At 40.3% G+C, this 22,747-nt stretch overlaps 1 protein-coding gene across 25 annotated transcripts in view; it reads left to right on the top strand.

Annotated features, from left to right (window-relative positions):
• Positions 1-22,747, top strand: part of SYNE1 (spectrin repeat containing nuclear envelope protein 1) — a 523,271-nt gene that overhangs the window by 480,765 nt on the left and 19,759 nt on the right. For 20 of the 25 annotated variants that reach the window (XM_021936839.2, XM_021936840.2, XM_021936853.2 and 17 more), the window contains 8 exons: positions 8,354-8,541; positions 9,403-9,553; positions 12,264-12,446; positions 12,714-12,851; positions 14,722-14,913; positions 16,005-16,338; positions 18,810-18,878; positions 20,547-20,689. In XM_021936839.2, coding sequence (XP_021792531.2) covers positions 8,354-8,541; positions 9,403-9,553; positions 12,264-12,446; positions 12,714-12,851; positions 14,722-14,913; positions 16,005-16,338; positions 18,810-18,878; positions 20,547-20,689 — 1,398 coding nt within the window. The remainder of the gene's footprint in view (positions 1-8,353; positions 8,542-9,402; positions 9,554-12,263; positions 12,447-12,713; positions 12,852-14,721; positions 14,914-16,004; positions 16,339-18,809; positions 18,879-20,546; positions 20,690-22,747) is intronic. The other 5 variants (XM_031667714.1, XM_021936854.2, XM_021936848.2 and 2 more) reach the window with 1 other exon arrangement.

A 22,747-nucleotide genomic window follows, 5' to 3' on the forward strand; every position in this document is an offset into this window, starting at 1 on the left:
CATGGAATAGCTGTCCTCCTGGCCAGGATGATGGGGTGGGCATGAGATGGTGCCTGGGGATGGAAGGTCAAGAGGGAGCTAGGCAGGACTGGTGAGGAAGGGGGCTTTGCCTAGGCAGGCGATTGAGGCCAAAAGGTTTCATGTGACTGCAGAGTTCAGCCTTACAAAGATGCTTGTGCCATTGTACAGTTAGTGTCATCCATCCACCAAGAAGCCTTCTAAGATGGTAAGTAAGGTTGAGCTGCAATTATGTATCTAAAATAGTACTAACAGATTGACTTACTTATTTGAGAGTCACTAGACCTAGCCCACTACCATACACTTAGAAAAGAGTGAAAGGAGCACCACTCATTTTTTGTCCTGTGTATAGTGTTTGGGGAAAGATTACAAGGCATACTTAGAATTTTTCAAGTTGAAAAAATTTTGTTTTGCAAAAAGGATTACATGACCTGCAGATCGCACATTGTAATTCCACCTTCATGTGTGTAGCAAAGACAGAACATCTCACTGGCAGTGTACAACCCAACAAAGCAAAAAGGGATGATCCGGGAAAATGTATACAGAAGAAATTTTCACCTCCCATTCCCTCCTTCATTTATTTTTTTCTTTTTCTTTTCTTTTTTTTTGGGGGGCAGCGGTGGGGACAGAGTCTCACTCTGTTGCCCAGGCTGGAGTGTAGTAGTGTGATCTCAGCTCACTGCAACCTCCACCTCCCAGGTTCAAGTGATTCTCATGCCTCAGCTTCCCAAGTAGCTGGGATTACAGGCATGCACCACCATGCCTGGCTAATTTTTGTATTTTTAGTAGAGATGGGGTTTTGCCATGATGACCAAGCTAGTCTCAAACTCCTGACCTCGAGTGATCTGCCCACCCTCGGCCTCCCAAAGTGCTGGGATTACAGGCATGAGCCACTGTGCCGGGCCCCCTCGTTTATTCTTACGAAGTGTATCAGACTCCAGTTGCCAGTAGCAAACACTGTAAATTCCCCACTAGAGATATCGTTACTCCGTGCCTTTAGATTGCTTTGACTATTCTATCCACACTCTGGTTCTCTCCATTATATTTAGGCCGTTGCAGCAAAGTTGCTTAATTTTAAAGTGCTATAAAATGTAAATACCTCCTGTTTTTAAAATCTTATAGTTTATGTACTTACTTCATTTTACAGACTATTTTAGCCAATGAAATAGGTGTTAAAATACAGTTTTGGGTGTTGAGAGTTTTTTTAATATTAAAATTATCATTAAAATTTTTTTCTTTCTAATGAATACATAATAATTGTACATCTGTGGGGTACAATGTGATGCTTCAATGCATATTTGCATAGTGTAACAATCAAACAAACTGAGGTAATTTGATGACCATATCCATCACTTTAAACATTTATCGTTTCTTTGTAGTAACAATACTCAAAATCTTCTCTTCTAGGTATCTTGAAATGTACACTATATTCCATTGCTTTTAAAAAACTTGTTAGCAAGATATTTTTCAATTTTTATGAAATTAAAGTTTTCTGATGGGTGGTGATGTTTGAGATTCTGATGATTGAATTGTAGGGATCCTGATTGGCGTCCAGCTTCCCAGATTCTTCCAGAGAACATGGTAATGATGTGTACAGTGATGAGTTAAAATGTAAATGGCCGGTATTGTAATTTCGCAAGTGTATGAAAATCAACAAAATATCTAGTTAAATATGGCAAATTGATCATATGGATTTATAGCCCCACCTACTACTAAAACCCCAATAAAATGATAGTAGAGAGGGAAAAAGGTTAAAACCACAATGGCAGAGAGAACAGGAGAGAAAATGGTAGCGATGACAGACATCCAACATAATTTTGTAAGATAGAAAGTGGATAGATCAGTGATGGTGTTAACAGAATGGAGGATGGAGAAAGTGGATTCATGCCACAGAGTTCCAGGAAGGCTCGGAAAGTGGAGATCAGGTGAAGCTGAAAGTAGAGTTGCCTGTTGAGCTGTAAAATGGAAGAGTACTTGAAAATCTGAATAAGGTGTGCTGAGACTGGCAGATTCCTCCTAAGCCCAGCCAGCCAGGGAACTCTGCTTCCTTTACTCAGGCAGAAGACCAGATGATTACTCTCTGGAGAAGGCAAACCAGAAGGACTCTGGGTTTGGGGATGAGGACACCATGGAGGCTAGAGTCACTATGTTAAAAATGGGGAGATGATGTGAATGGCTCAGTACCAAATGGTCGGGCTCCCATCCCGCTTCCCCAGCTTGGCTCCCACTATGTCAGTACCCAGGCTCCCACCCTAGCCAGGAGATTGGAGCATCCTTTCTGGAGAACTGACCAGACAAGAGAAAAGTACCTTCAATTAGTGATACTTAAGGTAACCCAGCAAAAGGCCAGACCCCTGCCTGACTCTCCACGGGGAAGCCTCCCGATTGACATACTTTAGGTGCATACGCAGCTTCTACAGCTGACTCATTCTTGAACATGTGTGGGTAGGCAAGAATCCTCACTGCTTAAGAAAGCTTCTACCATTAAGAAAAGACCAAAATAAACCGAGGGAAATAAAGAAAGGCGCAATCAGAGGAAACACGTTGTAGAGAGAGGAAGAAAATGTAAACAAAACAAAACAAACAAACTCACAGGAATGAGACGTTTTGCATTCATAAAATGAAAGGCTGCCATTTTTCTTTAAAAAAGAGCTTTCAGAATGGAGACTGTCTTCCACAAAGTAAAACAGAAAGATTAATATATGAAAAATAGGAGAGAAATATAGACATAAACATAATAAAATTAACAATAATGCAAGAGTTTCAAAGTCCAATTCAATCATTTTGTAAAAGTCCCCCCTAAAAAAAATAAAGAAAATGGAGAGGAGAAAATTACCATAGTAGTAATGTAATATATAAAATTTTATTAAATAATATATGTTTATTATTAAATAAATAATGTAATGTAATAAAATATATTTTATATATTATTAAGTATGTATTTATATCTTTCATTACATTACTACTATGTTAATTTTCTCCTCTCCATTTTCTTTATTCTTTTTTGGGGAGACTTTTATAAAATAACTGAATTGGATTTTGAAACGCTTGCATTATTGTTAATTTTATTATGTTTATGTCTATATTTCTTTGCTATTTTTCATATATTTATCTTTTTGTCTACTTTGTGGAAGATTACACATATATGTGTACACACATTACACATATGTGTGTATGTATATATATTCATATATATATCTAAAATGAAAAACATGCATTTGCAGATTATAAGGGCCATATGAGTACCCAGGAAAATGTAAAACAAAGCAAAGCCACACTGTAAAACTGCAGACCACAAGGAATAAGGAGATCCTAAAGGTTTCCAGGATGAAATAAAATCTGGCTTCTCCGAAACAATACTGGAAGCTAGAAGACAATGGCCCTGCCCACAGAAAGCTGAGAAAAATTCTTTATAATTTAGAATTTTATATCCTACCACTTAATATCTAAAAATTTTACCTCCTATGTACCCATTTGCAGGAAGCTAATGAAAGGTATGCTACACAAAAGTGAGAGGAAACTACACTTCGTACTTGCTACACATGCTGCATGCTACTGTGTTGCATACGCTACATATGCTACCTGCACTAAAGCAAGAGGGGAAATGCTATTCAACTCAGGAGAAAGAAAAAGGGAATTCCCAGATTGAAGGAGCAGGAAAGTCCCTGGTGACAGCTGTACTGCAGCCAAGCCAGCACCTGTCCAGATGGGAGCAGGGGCTCTGGGTGCTCTAGGAGGGATGTTGCCAGGAGGAGCCAGGAGGGGCTAGAGTATCTGATGGGCTTAACCACTCTGGAAGGAGTTTTATTAGTTCTATAAGAGAGATAATAGAAGCAAGCATTATAAATTTGAGAGAAAGAGAGGATTGTAAAATCCAGGAAAAATGACTTATCAGGAGATCGAGACCATCCTGGCCAACATGGTGAAACCCTGTCTCTGCTAAAAATACAAAAATTAGCTGGGCATGGTGGTGCGTGCCTGTAATCCCAGCTACTCAGGAGGCTGAGGCAGGAGAATAACTTGAACCAGGGAGTCGGAGGTTGCAGTGAGCTGAGATCATGCCACTGCATTCCAGCCTGGTGACAGACTGAGACTCTGTCTAAAAAAAAAGAAAAGAAAAAAGAAAAGAAACATAGCCGTAGCATATTTTGTTCCTCAAATGTGAACAATATTAAATAACCATCATCATGAGAACAGTGATTATTACCCTAGCTCTAAGTTGTACTGTAACAGTCATTAGAGTTCAGTCAGCCATGTAGAAGTTTATTTCTTCCCTACTAAAGAAGAATTCATAAAGTAATTACTAAAATGGACAAATCAAGCAGTAGCTATGTTACTTAGAAATAGAGAAGTTATATATTACTGAGAAATACAGAAATAGGTCGAATGTGGTGACTCACCCCTATAATTCTAATACTGTGGGAGGCCAAGGCAGAAGGATCACTTGAAGCCAGAAATTCGAGGCTGCAGTGAGCCATAATCACACCCCCGCACTCCAGCCTGGGTGACAGAGTAAGACCCTGTCTCGAAAAATGAAAAAGTGTAGAAGTAATACCAGAAGAAAGAGCCACAAGAGATGGAAATGGTTGCTGCTGAACAGGTGGACTCCGGGGTGGAAAGCACTGCTTTATTCAGAACCTGCTAGTAGTTTTTTACTTTTTACTACATTAAATATGCACATATAGCTTTTTAATTAAATTTTAAATTAAAACTTTAATTTTACACCAGTGGTTAAAAGTAAACTTTCTGGGTTCAGATCTCGGCCTCACTGCATTCTCATATGATCTGATTTATAGAGCCCTGATTTATAGAATGCCAATCATCAGAGTACACACCACACAGTGTGATTATACAAATTACTAAAAAGAAGCACTGAGCACAGTGCTTACCTAACACAAAGTCAGGGCTTGATACATTTTATTTTAATCATGTCATAGTTACTACAGTTTCCTTTGTGGAAAATTTTTAAGAATCATTCTGTCTCTACTAAAAACATAAAAATTAGCTGGGCATGGTGGTGTGCGCCTGTAGTCCCAGCTACTCAGGAGGCTGAGGCAGGAGAATTGCTTGAACCTGGGAGGGGGAGGTTGCAGTGAGTCGAGATTGCGCCACTGCACTCCAGTCTGCTGACAGAGGGAGACTCCGTCTCAAAAAACAAAGTTAAAGCTGAGCCTGAAACTTATTTGTCTTAGGGTACTTATGTATGATTATAAATCCCCTCAAATCTTAGGGTTGCCATTTCACATATTGATTTTAACAAAAACTTTTGAGTATTTAGGGAAAATGAAATAAAAATGCTAACTTTCTTAAATGCATGGTTTATTATCCTTCCAAATGTATATCCTTGCACAAAATGTACTTTAAGACCTCAAATGTATTTGGTAATCTCATTTACAGAATTATTTGTCTTTGTGTTTATCTTTAGGCAAACACTAAGTTTAATTTTTATATTACTTTATTTTATATTTTTAGAACAGCAATTCATGTGACATACTCTTTCACATAAGTGAAGGAGGTTATGTTAGAGATTTGAAAGGACTGTTTATAAAAATATAAATATTTTAGTAGAATTTATCATCTAGTGTCTAGTTTATAAAATCTCCAAAATGAATTAAAGGCACTGTTAGACATTTGACAATAGCTAGTGTGTTCGTACATGTTGTCAAGGGAAAAAAATAAGAGGAAGAGCAACACAAGAATTTAAATCCCAGGTATCTCCGTCAATTGAGGAATTTTTAGAGCAAGAGAAAAGCTAAGCAAATTCAAGAACTTCCTGATGAAAGAAAAGGAAAATACACTAAAGACATTGATGAATATCACAAACAAAAAATTATGCTGGTAGAGCTCACTTTTAATAATGGAACTTACTTGGAGTAAATGGAGTTAAAAGTTCAGTAGAGAAAACAACGTACAATTTGGATTTACATTTTATACAGTTAAAATGAAGATTTCACGCTGCGGGACTCCAGGGAAATCCAGTGTTTGTTTTTATCAGAAAACATTTTACTTCTATCCTACATTAAAAATTGCTCTACGCCAGGCGCAGTGGCTCACACCTGTAATCCCAGCACTTTGGGAGGCCGAGGCAGGCGGATCACAAGGTCAGGAGTTCCAGACCAGCCTGGCCAACATGGTGAAACCCCATCTCTACTAAAAATACAAAAATTAGCCAGACATGGTGGTGGGTGCCTGTAGTCCCAGCTACTTGGGAGGCTGAGGCAGGAGAATCAAGAGGAGAATCAGACAGGAGGTTGTAGTGAGCCAAGATCATGTCACTGCACTCCAGCCTGGTGACACAGTGAGACTCCATCTCAAAAAAAAAAAAAAAAAGTTGTTCTCTGAGGAAGCTGCTGATGTCATGCATGATATAGTCCCTTAAATAGTATTTGTACTTATTTATGGGGTCCATATGATATTTTGTTACATGCATAGACTGTGTAATGATCAAGTCAGGGCATTTGGAGTATCTGTCACCTCTGGTATTTATTATTTCTATGTATTGGGAACATTTCAGTTTCTCTCTTCTAGCTGTTTTGAAATATGCAGTACATTGTTGTTAACTATAGTTATTCTACTCTATCAAACATTAAAACTTATTCCCCCTAACTGTATGTTTGTATCTATTGACCAACCTCGCTTCATGACCCCAAAACACTCTTCCCAGCCTCTGCTATCTGGCGTTCTACTCTCACCCTGCATGAGATCAACTTTTTTAGCTCCCACATGCAAGTGAGAATGTGTCATATTTGTGGTTTTGTACCTGGCTTATTTCACGTAACATAATGACCTCCAGTTCCATCCATGTTGCTGCAAACAACGTAATTTCATTTTTTTATGACCGAATAATATTCCATTGTGTGTGTGTATATATATATACACACATATATGTGTATATATATGTGTCACTTTTTGTTTGTCCATTAATAACCATGTTACCTTTTAATGATGGTGGAATTAACTGTTTAAAAAAGAATGCAAATCGGCTGGGTGTGGCGACTCACACTGTAATCCCAGCACTTTGGAAGGCCTAGGTGGGCGGATCACCTGAGGTCAGGAGTTCAAGACCAACCTGGCCAACATGGTAAAACCCTGTCTCTACAAAACTACAAAAATTAGCCAGGCATGATGGCAGGTACCTGTAATCCCAGCCACCTGGGAGACTGAGGCAGGAAAATCGCTTGAACCTGGGAAGCAGAAGTTGCCATGAACTGAGATTGTGCCATTGCTCTCCAGTCCGGGTGACAGAATGAGACTCCATCTGAAAAAAAATAAAAACTAAGAAAAAGAATGTAAATCTTTGGATCTTAAAACCCAGTTCTTGAGTGCCAGCTCTAGCACGTGCAGATATACAGGCCCTCGATATCTATGTTTCTACGTTGGTGGATTCCACCAACCGTAGATCAAAAGTATTTGGGGAAAAAATTGGATCTGCATTGAATATGTACAGACTTTTTATTCTTGTCATGATTCCCTAAACAATGCAGTATAAGAACTATTTCTATAGCATTTACATTGTATTAGGTATTATAAGTAATCTCAAGATGATTTAATGTGTATGGAAGGACATGCATAGGAGGTATGCAAATACTACAACATTCAATATCAGGGACTTAAGCATCCATGGATTTTGGAATTGGAGGAAAGTTCTGGAACCAATCCCCTGACAGATGCTAAGAGATGACTGTATTGCATTGATTGATTGATTGGGATGAAAGTGATGTATTCGTGAAGCAGAGTCTGGGGCAAGATTCTTTTTTTTTTTTTTTTTTTTTTTGAGACGGAGTCTCGCTCTGTCGCCCAGGCTGGAGTGCAGTGGCCGGATCAAGCTCCGCCTCCGGGTTCACGCCATTCTCCTGCCTTAGCCTCCCGAGTAGCTGGGACTACAGGCACCTGCCACCTCACCCGGCTCGTTTTTTGTATTTTTTAGTAGAGACGGGGTTTCACCGGGTTAGCCAGGATGGTCTCGATCTCCTGACCTCGTGATCCGCCCATCTCGGCCTCCCAAAGTGCTGGGATTACAGGCTTGAGCCACGGCACCTGGCCAAGATTCATTTTTTACTGATTAAATAAGTTAGTTTTACTCCTAGTGTAGACTATTTCATTTGTTCAGTTTATATGTTGGCATTACACACATAGCTAAAATATTTCTACATCCGTTTTCTAGTACTTTTGAGCTTGCTGGATTTCATAAGTGAGGTTCAATAAATGTCATACATTCAGGGAAATTAAATATTTGTCAAGGTGTAGCCTAACCATTTATCAACAGACGTTGCTTCAGTTTCTCTCATCTGTATGCATGTAATTGTTGAATAAAGCCTGTTGCGTTCCCCTGCAGGAGCTTCAGAGAGACATAGAGAAGCACAGTACAGGTGTTGCATCTGTCCTCAACCTGTGTGAAGTCCTGCTGCACGACTGTGATGCCTGTGCCACTGATGCCGAGTGTGACTCTATCCAGCAGGCTACAAGAAACCTGGACCGGCGGTGGAGAAACATTTGTGCTATGTCCATGGAAAGGAGACTCAAGTGAGCTGGGATGCTGAAACAGGGAAGAGGAAAGACCAAAATGAAAATAAAAATCACCCAGAGTGATTCCACTGTTCACTCTTTCCTGTTGGTTACAATGTCCAAAAATAGCTGTGGCTTCCCAAACTTGCTATTATCTACATTTAGTTGGGAAAATAAGTAGGTATAAAAGTAATATATAAATATAACAAGCCAAGTTATGTCTGACTTAACAGTTTAAAAATAACACGGAAACGTAAAAGTACACCCTTATCAAAGAAGCATAACATTTCAGAATGTGTGGCTGTGAAAACAGTGATGTTCTTCTATTAAAAATTAAATAAAAACACATTTATCTTTAAGCCCTTTGAAATTTAAGGTGGCAGAAAATCGTGCTGTGTTACAAAGTGACATCATGGCTGTGCTCTCTGGTAAACTGTTGAAAGCTTAATATTTGTCCTGCTGTCATAGATTGACTTTTGTCAGTGTGAGCTGAATGTTGGACTTCAATGGATTTTCAGACCTCGTTTTTATTTCCGTAAAACACTGGCATGAGTGCACACTGTAAACCTGCTGTTGCTTTTCTAAACTTGTTGCACACATCCAAGGCAGCTCATGTGATGTGTTTATAATTTTCAATTTGACTAATTCAAAATCCAGAGCTGCAGGACATGTTTTTAAAAAAATAAAACAGCTGTTTTATTTTAGCTCAAACAGTTGTCTCTCTTGTGCTCTGGTCAAATTTGGCTCGAGCCGTGGTTATTGTTTGGCACAACAGTTGCCTCTGCGGGCACCCTTAATCCAGTGGCAGGCATCAGACCGGGTTCTGGAGCAAAAACAGCCTCCAATAATCAGATTCTGTTCTTTCCTTTTCTGCCCCAGAATCGAAGAGACGTGGCGATTGTGGCAGAAATTTCTGGATGACTATTCACGTTTTGAAGATTGGCTGAAGACTTCAGAAAGGACAGCTGCATTTCCCAGCTCTTCTGGGGTGATCTATACAGTTGCCAAGGAAGAACTAAAGAAATTTGAGGTGATTTATAATTCCAAATTTTTAATCCTTATTTTGCTATTAAAGTAGCCAGCTGGTAGTTGGAGTTCCAAGACCTAAACTAGTTGTTCACCACATGTTATCTGTTCAAATTGCTGGGCGAGGACTTTGCAGCCATCTTTATTATGACCTCATAAGTAAGCAAAGAAGGAGGAAAAAGAGATTTTCCCAAAAGATCTTGGCATGATTTTTATTTCAGAATTGTTCCACAATCAACCATCCTTTCTACGATTAAAATATGATGTTTTTATACTATAAAAATCTACCTTCCAAATACATTTTTGTATTTTCTTTACCTAATCGGAGTGTGTGTGTGTGTGTGTGTGTGTGGTGTGTGTGTGTATTTGATAAAAGAGTTAGCTCTAGAGCGGAATAAAACATTGTCATTATAATTCATTTCTAATTACCCAGTGAAGAGTAGTACTGGTCTTGAGTCACCAAAACTTTTCAATTACACTGCTAACTATAAGGCTAACTTTTACTTTGAAAGTTACAAAATAGACGAAAATAGCTGTAGTGTAATCATATTCATAAAGAAGTCATCCAAGAATTGATTCCAGTACCTTGCCTGCTTGCACGATCTCGAGTCCACTCTGTCACTGTTGTACGATGAAGCTCTGACTTCTCCACTGCCTTTCCTTTTCATGGAAGACCTGACCTAGCCCCACACTGACCATTTTTAAATGTGAAGGTGTTTTTCCTTTCAGTTCCCACTGCTAGGCAGTTGTGTGCTCAGACATGTTGACAGCAAAGAGTTCAGAAGCATTCTGACCGTTCTCGGTTGCTAATTCTGCCCCAAGTTCCTCGAGATGTTTAGAAATAAGACTAAAAATGCAATGAAATGTAGCTGCATTCATTTTTACCTTGTGACATCAGGTAACCAGGCATTTACTGAGGCCTGTGATGGGAAATAGGAAGTTCCCTTTTTATTCTTATGGAGTTTAAAATCTCAGGGTTGTACATGGACAGCTATATGAATCTAGAAAAATGTTCAAATACTTTGTGAAATGAATGAATTACTCTGATGTCTGAGTGGTGAATGAATTTATATGCACTATACCACTAAATTAAAATAAACAATGCTTTTATTCCTATATAAAAGATATTCCCTTAGAAAACTACTAGTAAAAAGCACAGTAAACTCTGAAGTAGATTCCAGGTCATCTCGACGTGAATGAATGTTAGTGGAAGAGCTGCTCAACTGCATGTTACCACACTCAGCTTCATAAAGGTTAAAACCTTTTATAATTAGCTTATACTGCAAAGCAGATTATATAAGATTCTTTTTGATGCTATTTTAGACTCTCAGATTTTAAAGCAAAAGTTAGCCTTATATTTAGCTTTTATAATGATTGATTTTATTATTTATCATGAATTTTGTCATTAATTTTCTTAAGAGACAGAAATGAATTGCAGAAACAAAGTTGTGCTTGTGGACAGTCTTCAGCTAGTCCAATCGCATGAATGTTTAGGCTGGATGTGGGTGTGCTGGGGTATCTCCCTGGGGGTACTCCAACCTTACGCCAGTGGGCAAACACGTACTGTGGCTTCCAGTCATGGCCAGAGCTGAACTTTCCTTACCACTCCCTTTGCTGGAGAAATAACTTAAGGTTTTTAGACTGGAAGCTAGGATTTCCTAGGATGAAGGCTCTGAAAGCAACTCTCAGAAGGAAAACGATTTAAGAAGCAGAAATGTGGTCACATGTAAACAGTGTGATGATCCAAGGAAAACAGAATTTGGGGATTTGATGAGTACAGTTCAGTTTACTAATTATAATTTTCATTTTGGTCTAATGCCAAGATAAAAATCAGTCATAAATCATACAAATGATTTTTTTTTTAAAGCTTCATTTTATTTTGGCCAAATCACTTTTATGCTATAGGGCTCTTCTGTATTGCAAGGAAAAGGCAGAAAAGAATATTTTACCTTCAGAATCTCTAAACTGTCCCTGGGATAGCCTCAAAAATAGATAGATGCTACTGTGTAGGGCGGTACACTAGCTCTAACATGTTTTATAAAACCTAATTAAATCACAGGGACAACAAAAAAGAAACCGAGCATGTTCCAAATTTTTTAAAATATAAAGTTACTTGTATTTTACTAAATTACTTTTCTTAAAAGCATATAATAACTTGATGTTTGGAAGACCTTTTGCAAAAGGTAGTTTTAAGTTTTTTCCTAATGGACAGCAGAATTGAGGCAATTTCTAGTTTTTTAGAAAAGTACATATTTTACAAATAAACAGTTCCATTATAGATATCTTTTGTCCATATTGACAGCAGAAATCTTGAACGTTTCAAACTCACATTTCCACACACGTGTATATGTTTTATAGTGGTTTGCTTTGTGGGAATATTTGTTTCCAGGACATTAATTATTTTTAAAGCTATGTGTATATGTATGTGTGTGTATATGTGTGTGTCTATATATGTGTGTTGTATGCATGTGTGTTTATTTATTACTACTCCCCGTTTTCATATTTTTCAATTTATTCACTCCCTTTCCTTTAAGCTGCGCTAACTAAATGACTTTGCTTTAACAAGGGGAAGTATACCATTATTAGACATCATTCTTTCCCTCTGTGGTAGTGTAACTTCCCATTCTCCCAGAGGCTACAATAAGAAAACCAGGAGCCACTACTGAGAGTCCATCGCTGATTTCCCACACTGATATGCTTCCTTGTGGCCTTAGGCTTTCCAGCGACAGGTCCACGAGTGCCTGACGCAGCTGGAACTGATCAACAAGCAGTACCGCCGCCTGGCCAGAGAGAACCGCACTGATTCAGCCTGTAGCCTCAAACAGATGGTTCACGAAGGCAACCAGAGATGGGACAACCTGCAAAAGCGCGTCACCTCCATCTTGCGCAGACTCAAGGTTTTTGCTATGCTTCATCTGTAATTTAGAGGCCAGAGGATGGGATTGGGCCATTCAAATGCAGTCTTGAGACACAATCTCAGTGATTTTGTAAGAATGGGATGGCAGGAGGAGTAAACGGGGGAGTGCTATAGCAAAGGATTGCAGGCTTCTCACTGCCTGCTGAGAAAGTGACTTTACAGAACACTGGAATTCGTTGTGCCATCTCCATATGTTTATAAGGACTTTTCATAAAAATAATTGTTACTACTTTCCTCTGCCTTCCAGCATTTTATTGGCCAGCGTGAGGAGTTTGAGACTGCGCGGGACAGCATTCTGGTCTGGCTCACAGAGATGGATCTGCAGCTCACTAATATTGAACATTTTTCTGAGTGTGATGTTCAAGCTAAAATAAAGCAACTCAAGGTAATAGATTATTTTTCAAATTATCAATGTGAGGAAAGCCTGAAAAGGAAAGGGTTTGTGGCTGTTTTTGTGAAGAACATAGCAAATAACTTTTCCTTTGAAAAATTAGTTCTGGACTGCAAAAAAAAATTCAGAAAATATAAAAGATATAAAAAAATAAGATAAACAGCACTGCCCAGAGATAACCACCATTGCTTATCTCTGGGTAGTGCTCTTATCTTCTTTGATATTGATATTGTTGATATTTTTCAACAGCTTGATTGATTTTCAGTCAGCATGATTGCCAGGGTATTAGGGATGTTCTGTTGTTGTTGTTTTGTTTTGTTTTTCTTAGAGAGACTCTCTCTCTGTCGCCCAGGCTAAAGTGCAGTGGCACAATCTCAGCTCACTGCAACCTCCACCTCCCGGGTTCAAGCAATTCTCCTGCCTCAGCCTGCCAAGTAGCTGGGATTACAGGCACCCACCACCACGTCTGGCGAGCTTTTGTATTTTTGTAGTTTTTTAGTAAAGATGGAGTTTCACTATGTTGGCCAGGCTGGTCTCGAACTCCTGACCTCAAGTGATCTGCCTGCCTTGGCCTCCCAAAGTGCTGGGATCACAGGCATGAGCCACCCTTCCTGGCCTTGTTGTTGTTGTTTTCGTTTATTTTTTCTAATTTGTTTGTAGCACCTTCACACGGTTCCTTTAACTTCCATGTTGCAAAGCAATGCAACTTTCTGTGTCAGGATTTCATCCCTCACGGTCCACATTCTTAGATACCAAGTTAATTTTAAATACATTTTGTATTTTTCACTATATAATTCTAACACAGTGGCTAGCAAGAAATTTGAATAGGAGGGATATACATTAGATGTAAGGATTTCCTAAAAGGGGGAGTATTTAACAAATTGAATATTTTCCAAGGCAGCTTATGAAATTTTCTTCCCAAGATAGACGGATTTTTTTAAAGAATGGTCATGATGCCCATAACCTTTGGGTTGTTATAATAAAACAAGGAACTTTCCCTTAGTCATCAATTCTTACGATGGAAGAAACAATAAACCCTGCTATTCTGCCTCACCCTCTCCCCTGATTCCTCTCTCCTGTCGTCTCACAGGCACATCAACATTTACATTCTTCCACGGAAAGTTTCTGCCAAGTGGTAATTGAATCTTGTCCCTCGGGACCCTGGCAGGATGATGGAACTTGTTACTACCCTCCCTTCTCTCTTGGGAGTCTTTTTCACCATTGGAAAATCCAGCTCTTCCACAATTTATTATTGTATTGAATTAAAAGTGAACACTGAAACATACCCCGGTGATTTAAACCTTTTGCAACACATAGTCTAAATAATCCTCCTGGAATTCCTTGTTTTTCAAATCATTATAACTTTACATGCCTATATTCTGAAATAATGAAAGAATCACCTGAGAAAAGGGTGCGGCATTGGATGGCTTCTCTTAGTCATGTGTGACATTAGGATGAGGACATCTGAAATGAAAATGTTCGGGATTTCTTTAAAATGCCACATTTATTTCAGTGGCAGTGTATTGACTGCCATTGCTTTTATCAGGGATAACCAGTGCTGTCAACTTACAGTGGGTTTGAATATTTTTCCCTGTTATTCTCTACCCACACTACCTGTAACGGTAAATTTTATTAGCTAAAAGCGCTTTTCTGATCATGGAATTCGAATGTTTCTATTTATGACTCCTGTTCTGGCTGAAACTGTGTATGTTTTACTTTAGAAGGGCTTGTCTCGTGATTGTATATGGTCAATTAAATAGCCCCTACACGTCTGTTTTAATGTAATGAGAAATACATATATTATGATTCTTTTATATCAATATAAGCAACAACAGCAAAATCACATGAGATTTGTACTCCCTAGGCCTTTCAGCAGGAAATTTCCCTGAACCACAATAAGATTGAGCAGATAATTGCCCAAGGAGAACAGCTGATAGAAAAGAGTGAGCCCTTGGATGCGGCGATCATCGAGGAGGAACTAGACGAGCTCCGACGGTACTGCCAGGAGGTCTTCGGGCGTGTGGAAAGATACCATAAGAAACTGATCCGCCTGCCTGTATGTAACATTGATTTTCTTAGTTGTCACTAAATCTAAAGAGAATAAATCATGTGGGATTGAGTTGTACAGTGGGTGAGAGCCCAGACTCTGGAGCCGGAGCACCTGAGTTCAAGTCCTGGCTTTGTCCTGCATTGTCGCTGTCGCCTTCAGCAAGCTACTCACTTCACCCTTCCTGCCTCAGCTTCCTCAAATGTGAAACTGGTTTAGTAGCAGTAACTACCCTGTACAAAGGATTGTTTTGAGCATTAGATGAGTTAATGTATACAAAGAGTTTAGAAGAACATATTTGACTCTTGTCTTCTATGGAAGATAAATAAGAGTCTTCTGATCACAGAAACACATGGGATGGCGCTACTCTAGAGAAGCCTCTAGAAGAAATAAGGGAAGCCTCCAGAAGAAATACGATAAAAAGAAGCAATGTGAACAGCTTCTCAATTGATGAGGTTAGGTTTAGGTGAATTTTCATTCTTCCATTTTCCTAATTGCTACCATAATCACATCTTACCTATAGAGATGTTACCAGAATATTTGGAATCTTCTACGATCACATCTATTTTATATCTGGGCTATAAGGGCAAGCTAAGGTCTTAGTAATTGGCTCTTATTTCCGATCCGTGCCAGTGTGTAGGTGTTGTGTGTTAGGCATGGTAGTAGATTGCCTGTCTTTATGATATTTATTTAATCTTATATTAATTATTTGAAGTAGGTTTTAATGTTATCCCCATTTTACCAACAATGAAACTGAGGCTTAGATAGGATAATTTATAAGACTGTTTAATTTTTTACCACACAGAAACCCTTTGGGGTGCCTGGGAGTGTTATTCCCACTTTATAGATGAGAAAACTGAGGCCCACAGGAATTAAGTTCCTTATCCAAGCTTAAATAGGAAGTACACAGCATAACTGAGATTTCAACCCAGACAGTCAAACTCTAGAGCAGCACTGTCCCCTATATTTCTGTGATCAGAAGATTCTCATTTATTTGCTCATAAGAAGTTAAAAATTGTCCCCACATGGTAGGCAGGTGGCCCAGATAAGAAGCTAGTCTGACCACTACAGTGACGGGGTTGACTTGACTTCCCTTCCAGCTCCCAGATGATGAGCACGACCTCTCGGACAGAGAGCTGGAGCTGGAAGACTCTGCGGCTCTGTCGGACCTGCACTGGCATGACCGCTCTGCAGACAGCCTCCTTTCTCCACAGCCTTCCTCCAACCCCTCCCTGTCGCTCGCTCAGCCCCTCCGGAGCGAGCGGTCGGGACGAGACACCCCGGCTAGTGTGGACTCCATCCCCCTGGAGTGGGATCACGACTATGACCTCAGTCGGGACCTGGAGTCTGCAGTGTCCAGAGCTCTGCCCTCTGAGGATGAAGAGAGTCAGGACGACAAAGATTTCTACCTCCGGGGAGCTGTTGGCTTATCAGGTAGGAGACAGCCAGTGTGTCAGCTTAAAGGAAAGTCAGAGGGAATTAATATTGCCCTGGAAACATGACAGCTATCCAGAATCATTTGCTTCCCTCTCCCATGCAGGGAAATTGTACCTAAGTGAACACTTAGATATGAATGTGATTATAAAATGCAAATTTTGGTGTGGCCATTGATTTATTCCACGTAGATCTGTGGTAGCAGGTGACAAGCACTTTGCCAGGTCCTAGGGATACACAGTCCTCTCCTTCTCCCAGAGCTTCCCCTCTAGTGTGGGACACAGTGAGACACCACTGTGTGAAGTGTTTGGGGCTAAGATGGCAGTGTGGTGGCAGGTCACACAAGCAGGGGCAACAAAGCTGGAGTCCTGGGAGAGGCTTCGGGAAAGAAACTGTGGAGGCTGAATCGTAGTTGGTCAAGTGGGCTCAGTAGTGCTTAGAGGAAGAAAGGAGGAGAAGCCTTCTTGCTTTGTGATTGGCCTGTTGCTTTTGATCATCGGCAGTTTGTCTGGAATGACAGGCATGGAATGGACAAAGTGAAGAGCCTGGCTGTGAGGCAGCCTGTTCACCATGGGAAAGAGTTTTGGCTCCTATCCTGAAGGTTGTGAAGATCCTCCACAGCAGGATCTGTGGAGGGAGGTGCTGGGATCCCCCTCCTCAGGGATGTGCAGATTTTCATATTGTATCTTTCTGGATACCACAGGGAGAAGGGCATATTCGGGGGAGAGAGCCCAGGTGAAACCGTTTACAACCTCAGAAGTAGGGTGGTGGCTTGAACTAGGGGAAGCAGCATTGGGAATGGAGAGAATAGGAGAGATTTGAGAAACCACACAGAACAGAGAAGACTTCTCCTTAACTCTCAGTCCATTGAACTGGGATGGAGGCGATTTTCTGGGATGGGCATCTTGGTGAAAGATGCAGGTGGTCCTAGGCCCTGAAGACCACAAGAGGGAAGGAGCACTGTGGGTGCAGTGGGGCAAGGGAGGTGGGGCTGTGAAAGCAGGGAGGGGATGAGTTTGCTTGTGTGCATCCTGATCTTGAGATCCCTGCGCAATATCCAAATGCAAAAGTCCAGTCATAGATGCACAGGTGTGAAGTGCAGAAGCTGGAAATGCTGATTGGGTAGTTATTCACAAGTAAATGGCAGTGGTCCTGGAGTGAAGGGAGGAGCTCACACAGGAAGAGTGTGTGAAGGAAAACAAGAAGGACCACTACCCAAGCCACACATGCAGTGAAGGGATGGACAGAGAAACAGGAACTCTGTAAGGAAGGTGGATAAAAATAGAATAAAGAGTTGGACGCTGATTTGTGGCACTTGGAAATGCATCTCATACATTCTCTAAAAGGACATCTGGGGATTTCTGTTTGGTTCTGATGGTTCACATCAGATTCCCAAAGGATAACACTGTTCTAAAAAGAAAATTATTTCTCTCATTTCTATTTTGTCTTTACAGTAAGGCCTATTAGTCAGGCATATGGCATCTGAAGCAGAGCTGTCCAAAACTAGCCACTGGCCAATTGGGACTGTTGAGCTCTGAGATGGGACTGTGCAAATTGAGATGGGCTGTGCATGGAAAACACGCTTACATGAATTTCAAAGACTTAGTATAAAGAAAGAAAATAAAATAATAATAATTATGTTGTTTACATGTTATAATCTCTATCTAATATAGTGTTAAAATTAATTTTCTGTTTCTTTTTACATTTCTAATGTGGCTATGAAGCCTTTAAAATTACATATATAGTTCACGTAGAAATATATGGGACAGTGCTTCTCTGGAATCTGACTGGGCTGAAATCTCAGTTCTGCCAAGTTTCTGTTTAAACTTGGATAAGGAACTTAATTCCTCTGTGCCTCAGTTTTCTCATCAGTGTAAAATGGGAATAACATTCCCAGGTACCCTGTAGGGTTTCTGTGTGGTAAATTTGTGCTCAGACCAGAGCCTGGCTCATAAAAACACTCTTGATCTCTGTGAGCTCTTTTTTTTTTTTTTTTTTTTTTTGAGGCGAAGTCTAGCTCTGTGGCCCAGGTTGGAGGCAGTGGCATGATCTCGGCTCACTGCAACCTCCGCCTCCCAGGTTCAAGCGATTCTCCTGCCTCAGCCTCCCATGTAGCAGGGATTACAGGCACCTGCCACCATGCCTGGCTAACTTTTGTATTTTTAGTAGAGACGGGGTTTCACCATGTTGGCCAGGCTGGTCTCAAACTCCTGACCTCAGGTGATCCACCCGCCTCAGCCTCCCAAAGTGCTGGGATTACAGGCGTGAGCCACCGTGCCTGGCCCACTGTGAGTTCTTATGATTCATTTCAGGAAACCTTTGGTGAGCCTGCACGCTCCTCTGTGCACTCAGGAACTTTGTGTCTACAGTAAATGACTTCCTTTTTTTCCCCTAGGAAAGTTATTTTCCTGCACAAGGGATTCAAGGTTTCCAGAACTTAGCTGTCAACTTAGACTGTGCTTTTTTTGCAGATGTAATGATCCCTGAAAGCCCTGAGGCCTATGTAAAACTCACAGAAAATGCAATCAAAAATACCTCTGGTAGGCACGACAAGCCGGAGCCAGCCTCCCTCCCTCCCCTGTATAATAAGCCTCCTCTCTTAGCACATCTGCTGTATCTCTCCCAGCTTTGTGGCTCTAGCATGTTAAGGCACAGCCTTCCTCTCTTACTGCTGTACTAGAAGAAACAGCTGGTTAAATCCACACCAAGAATAAGATTTCACTAATCCAGTGAAACAAAATAACTTCTCAACTCGTTAAATGGTAATTGGTCTCATTAAGTATAGACCTGTCAAGCCCATTAACAGCAGAAAATATGAGACGGAAAACCCAGTCATCAGTCTCTGTGCCCTGGTGTTCTACGTGGTGTGGTAACTTCAGCTTCACTGTGCACAGACCTACCTGGGGCTGGAGAGTCAGGGCGCAGGCTGTGGTCCCAAGTCCGCCAGCCTGCATGAGTGACCTTGGGCACATCTACCACTTTATCCTCCCCATCTCAGGAATCCCATAGGAGACGGGGGGCGAGATCAGATTTCATCTCTAAACAATATATGTAATTTTAATTTAAGAACTCTTATAATTTGAAATGAAAAATGTATTCCATGGTATGTTGAGCCATAGATAAGGACAGAACTGTTCCTGAAACAAGAAGAATTAAAGAAAGAAAAACGAACTGTAGTTCAGCAGTTCAGGATCAGTGATGGGGGGTGTGGGGGGGATAGAGTTTGAACACAGTGATATGATATTGAATCATGGAGTTACTTGTTTACACTTCAGTTTTTGAAGAAAACTGAAGGGACACAAAGCAAAGTAACATTACTGAGAGGGTGATTCCCAGGGAGAGACCTCTCCTAGGTGTATCTAGAAGGCCTTTTTTAGAAACGAATACATTTAATAAGGCTTACTAATATTTGTTCTGCTTTCACCCCATGCTAACTTCACTCTGATGGTCAAATGTTCTTGTGTAGTTCAAAGATTTTGATACACACACACACACACACACAATAATTTTACAAAGAAATGTTACAACTTTGAGAGGAGAATGAGCCAGAATTCTAGGCTATGAGTAAGAACCTGCCTAGGTGGAAATGCTAAAATCTTAGCTTTCCTCCTGGTTTTGTTTCAGATCTTAGATAAAAGCAAGTCATTGCTAGTTTGATATCTCTGTATAGATCTATTCTGAGGCACTCTTTTCTTGATTAATGAATTTATGCCTTCAGTAAATGATGGATCTACCTGAGCCTTCCGTGACACTATCTTCCCCTGAGGTGCACAAAGAAAAATCAGAGGGAGGACCTTCCCCTGCTCAGTAAGCGACAGCAGAAAGAACATGAGAAAAGAACAGCTTTCTCCTTACTGAGACGCAGTAGACACCATTGCAGATTTTTAGAAAGGCCTTCCAGACAACATTCAGATGATCAGGGGTTCAGCTTGAAGAGAGACAAGTGCACGAAGCTGTTCAAAACTGACGGAAGAGCCGTTTTGCGACGTCCAGTCTGCTAGGGCTCTCAGTCAAGCACCTTCATTGGTTTCGCCATTTTAATGTCTAACCCACCGGCACGATGGTACTAAATTTGCTTTGTAATTACCCACACCTGCCATTTCTGTGCTGCTGTAACTGAAATCATCTCTGAAACTTCTCCTTGAATATCAAGCTTTAAATAAGTCAAATAGTTTGTCCGGTAAAGATTCTTATGGTTGCCACCGCAGGGGACCACAGCGCCCTAGAGTCACAGATCCGACAACTGGGCAAAGCCCTGGATGATAGCCGCTTTCAGATACAGCAAACCGAAAATATCATTCGCAGCAAAACTCCCACGGGGCCAGAGCTAGACACCAGCTACAAAGGCTACGTAAGTATCCTGGCCATCCTCATTCTGACCTGTACAAAACCACAGTTCTATGTCAAAGAACAGTTTGTCTGCAGCATAAGGGCTTTATGTGGTCTCTGAATACCATGCTGCCCTTGAACTCATGAACCTAGATGTGCAAAGCCAAGCCCTGTTATTAAGTTACCATATGAGTAGAACTTGTCTGTTTTTAGGCCCACAAAACTGTTGTAATGACAAACCTGTTCCTTTACACTGAGCACTTAGGGAGATCATTTTCATTGAGAGCCACAAAATACTTTGGCTCCCAAAAGTCATTAGGCATTTTTCCAAATTCAACTAATAATTTGGACCAAGGTTAACCTTGGAGCAGCAGATTTTAGCTAATAGATTACTAACATGCAGTTCATGCAGTTTTTTGGGGGTTTTTTTGTTTTGTTTTTTGTAGTTCTTTTCCTGGGTTCACCGAATGACCTTGGGAATGTTTTTCTCTTCTGTTTTTAGTGTGCGCATTCTGAGGAAAACAGTTCTAACAAGAGGGATTTGGAGACAAGATAGCAAGGCATTGGATATACTACCAGTTCTATCTAGGCAGCTATTGGCTGTGTATGATAAAGTCTAGCAGAGCGTTATTTGCCCTACTTGAGTTACTGACCAGTTAATTTTTCCCTGGAGAACTACCTGTTTTCCTGCACATACTTAAGGAAGAGAATTTTAAAGCCAGTCTTTTCTCTGCCTCACGTCTTCTTTCATATCCGAAAGACTGCTTAGTACAAGGAAAGAAACATGAATTTCCCCAAGTCCGGTCACAACTCATATGTTCTACTTTTTGAAATTAGGGAAGAAAACTGTTCTAGTTATGTATGTTGATTTTATTATCCTCGCAATTACAGAAGAGCCGTCAATCATGAGTTTGTTTCCTGTTCAGTTTGGCCTATTATACCAATTTCTATTATAGTGAAGCCACTTTTTAAAAATACCTATGATATAGTTTTATGATAATCATACTGACATCACTGGGATTACACTTAACCTCAATCAAAAGTAATCAAAGTAACTTAATGGCATTGTGATTTGTTAAAAGCTTTATAGTAAGCACAGCAGGAGTATCTTGAAATGATTTGTTCTTTTAATCTTTGAATACGGTATCTGATATTAAAAATGAATTTGGAAGCTTTTCTTTGACTTTAGAATTTAGTCCCTTGATACCTATTAAACATGGCTTACATTTTTTGCTAAAACAGCTGGCTTTAACATTGCTGTATAATTTTAAGTATTTTAATTATTTAATGCAAGAAAGTTCCCATGAGATTTGTGGTAACATTAACATTCCCATGTTTCAATTTAAGAAAGAGAAAGAGGGAGCAACTTGCCAAAAATTACATGCTACATTGCCAGCTGAGGGCTCTGAGTTTTAAATTGCAGTTTGGTTTAATCTGTTTTGATTCATGAATCTTAAAGAAATTTCAAGGACTTCTCATGCAAAATCATGTATGCACAGTACATCTTTAAGGCATTGCTTTTTGTATATGTGAATGCATCACCTGTTTAAAAGGTGTGTTTTTGAACTTTGCTTAATTTTTTTTTTTAAGAGACAGGATCTCACACTCTGTCACCCAGGCTTGAGTGCGGTGTCATGATCTTAGCCCACTGCATGCTGCTTAATTCCTGGGCACAAGCAACCTTCTCACCTTAACACCCTGAATAGCTGGGACTACAGGTGCCCACCACCATGCCTGGCTAATTTTTATATATTTTATAGAGACAGGGCCTTGCTATGTTGCCCAGGCTGGTCTCAAACTCCTGAATTCAAACAATCCATTTTCCTGTCAAAGCTCAGGTCGGCGGTCCTTCCACCGCAAGGCCCCAAAGTGCTGGGGTAGAGGGCAGGAGCCACATGTGCCAGCCACCTCTGCTTCTTTTTTTTCTTTCTTTTTCTTTTTTTTTTTTTTTTTTTTTTGGGGAACTGGATTATACAGTAACAGGCTTAGGGGCAGTAGCACAATCGAAATGCTTGGCCGCAAACCCCTGATCCAGGTGATCCGCCGGTCTCTGGGTAGCTGAAGTTCAGATGCAGCCATG

Source organism: Papio anubis, chromosome 6 (genome assembly GCF_008728515.1).
Source record: "Papio anubis isolate 15944 chromosome 6, Panubis1.0, whole genome shotgun sequence".
NCBI classification, from domain to species: domain Eukaryota; kingdom Metazoa; phylum Chordata; class Mammalia; order Primates; family Cercopithecidae; genus Papio; species Papio anubis.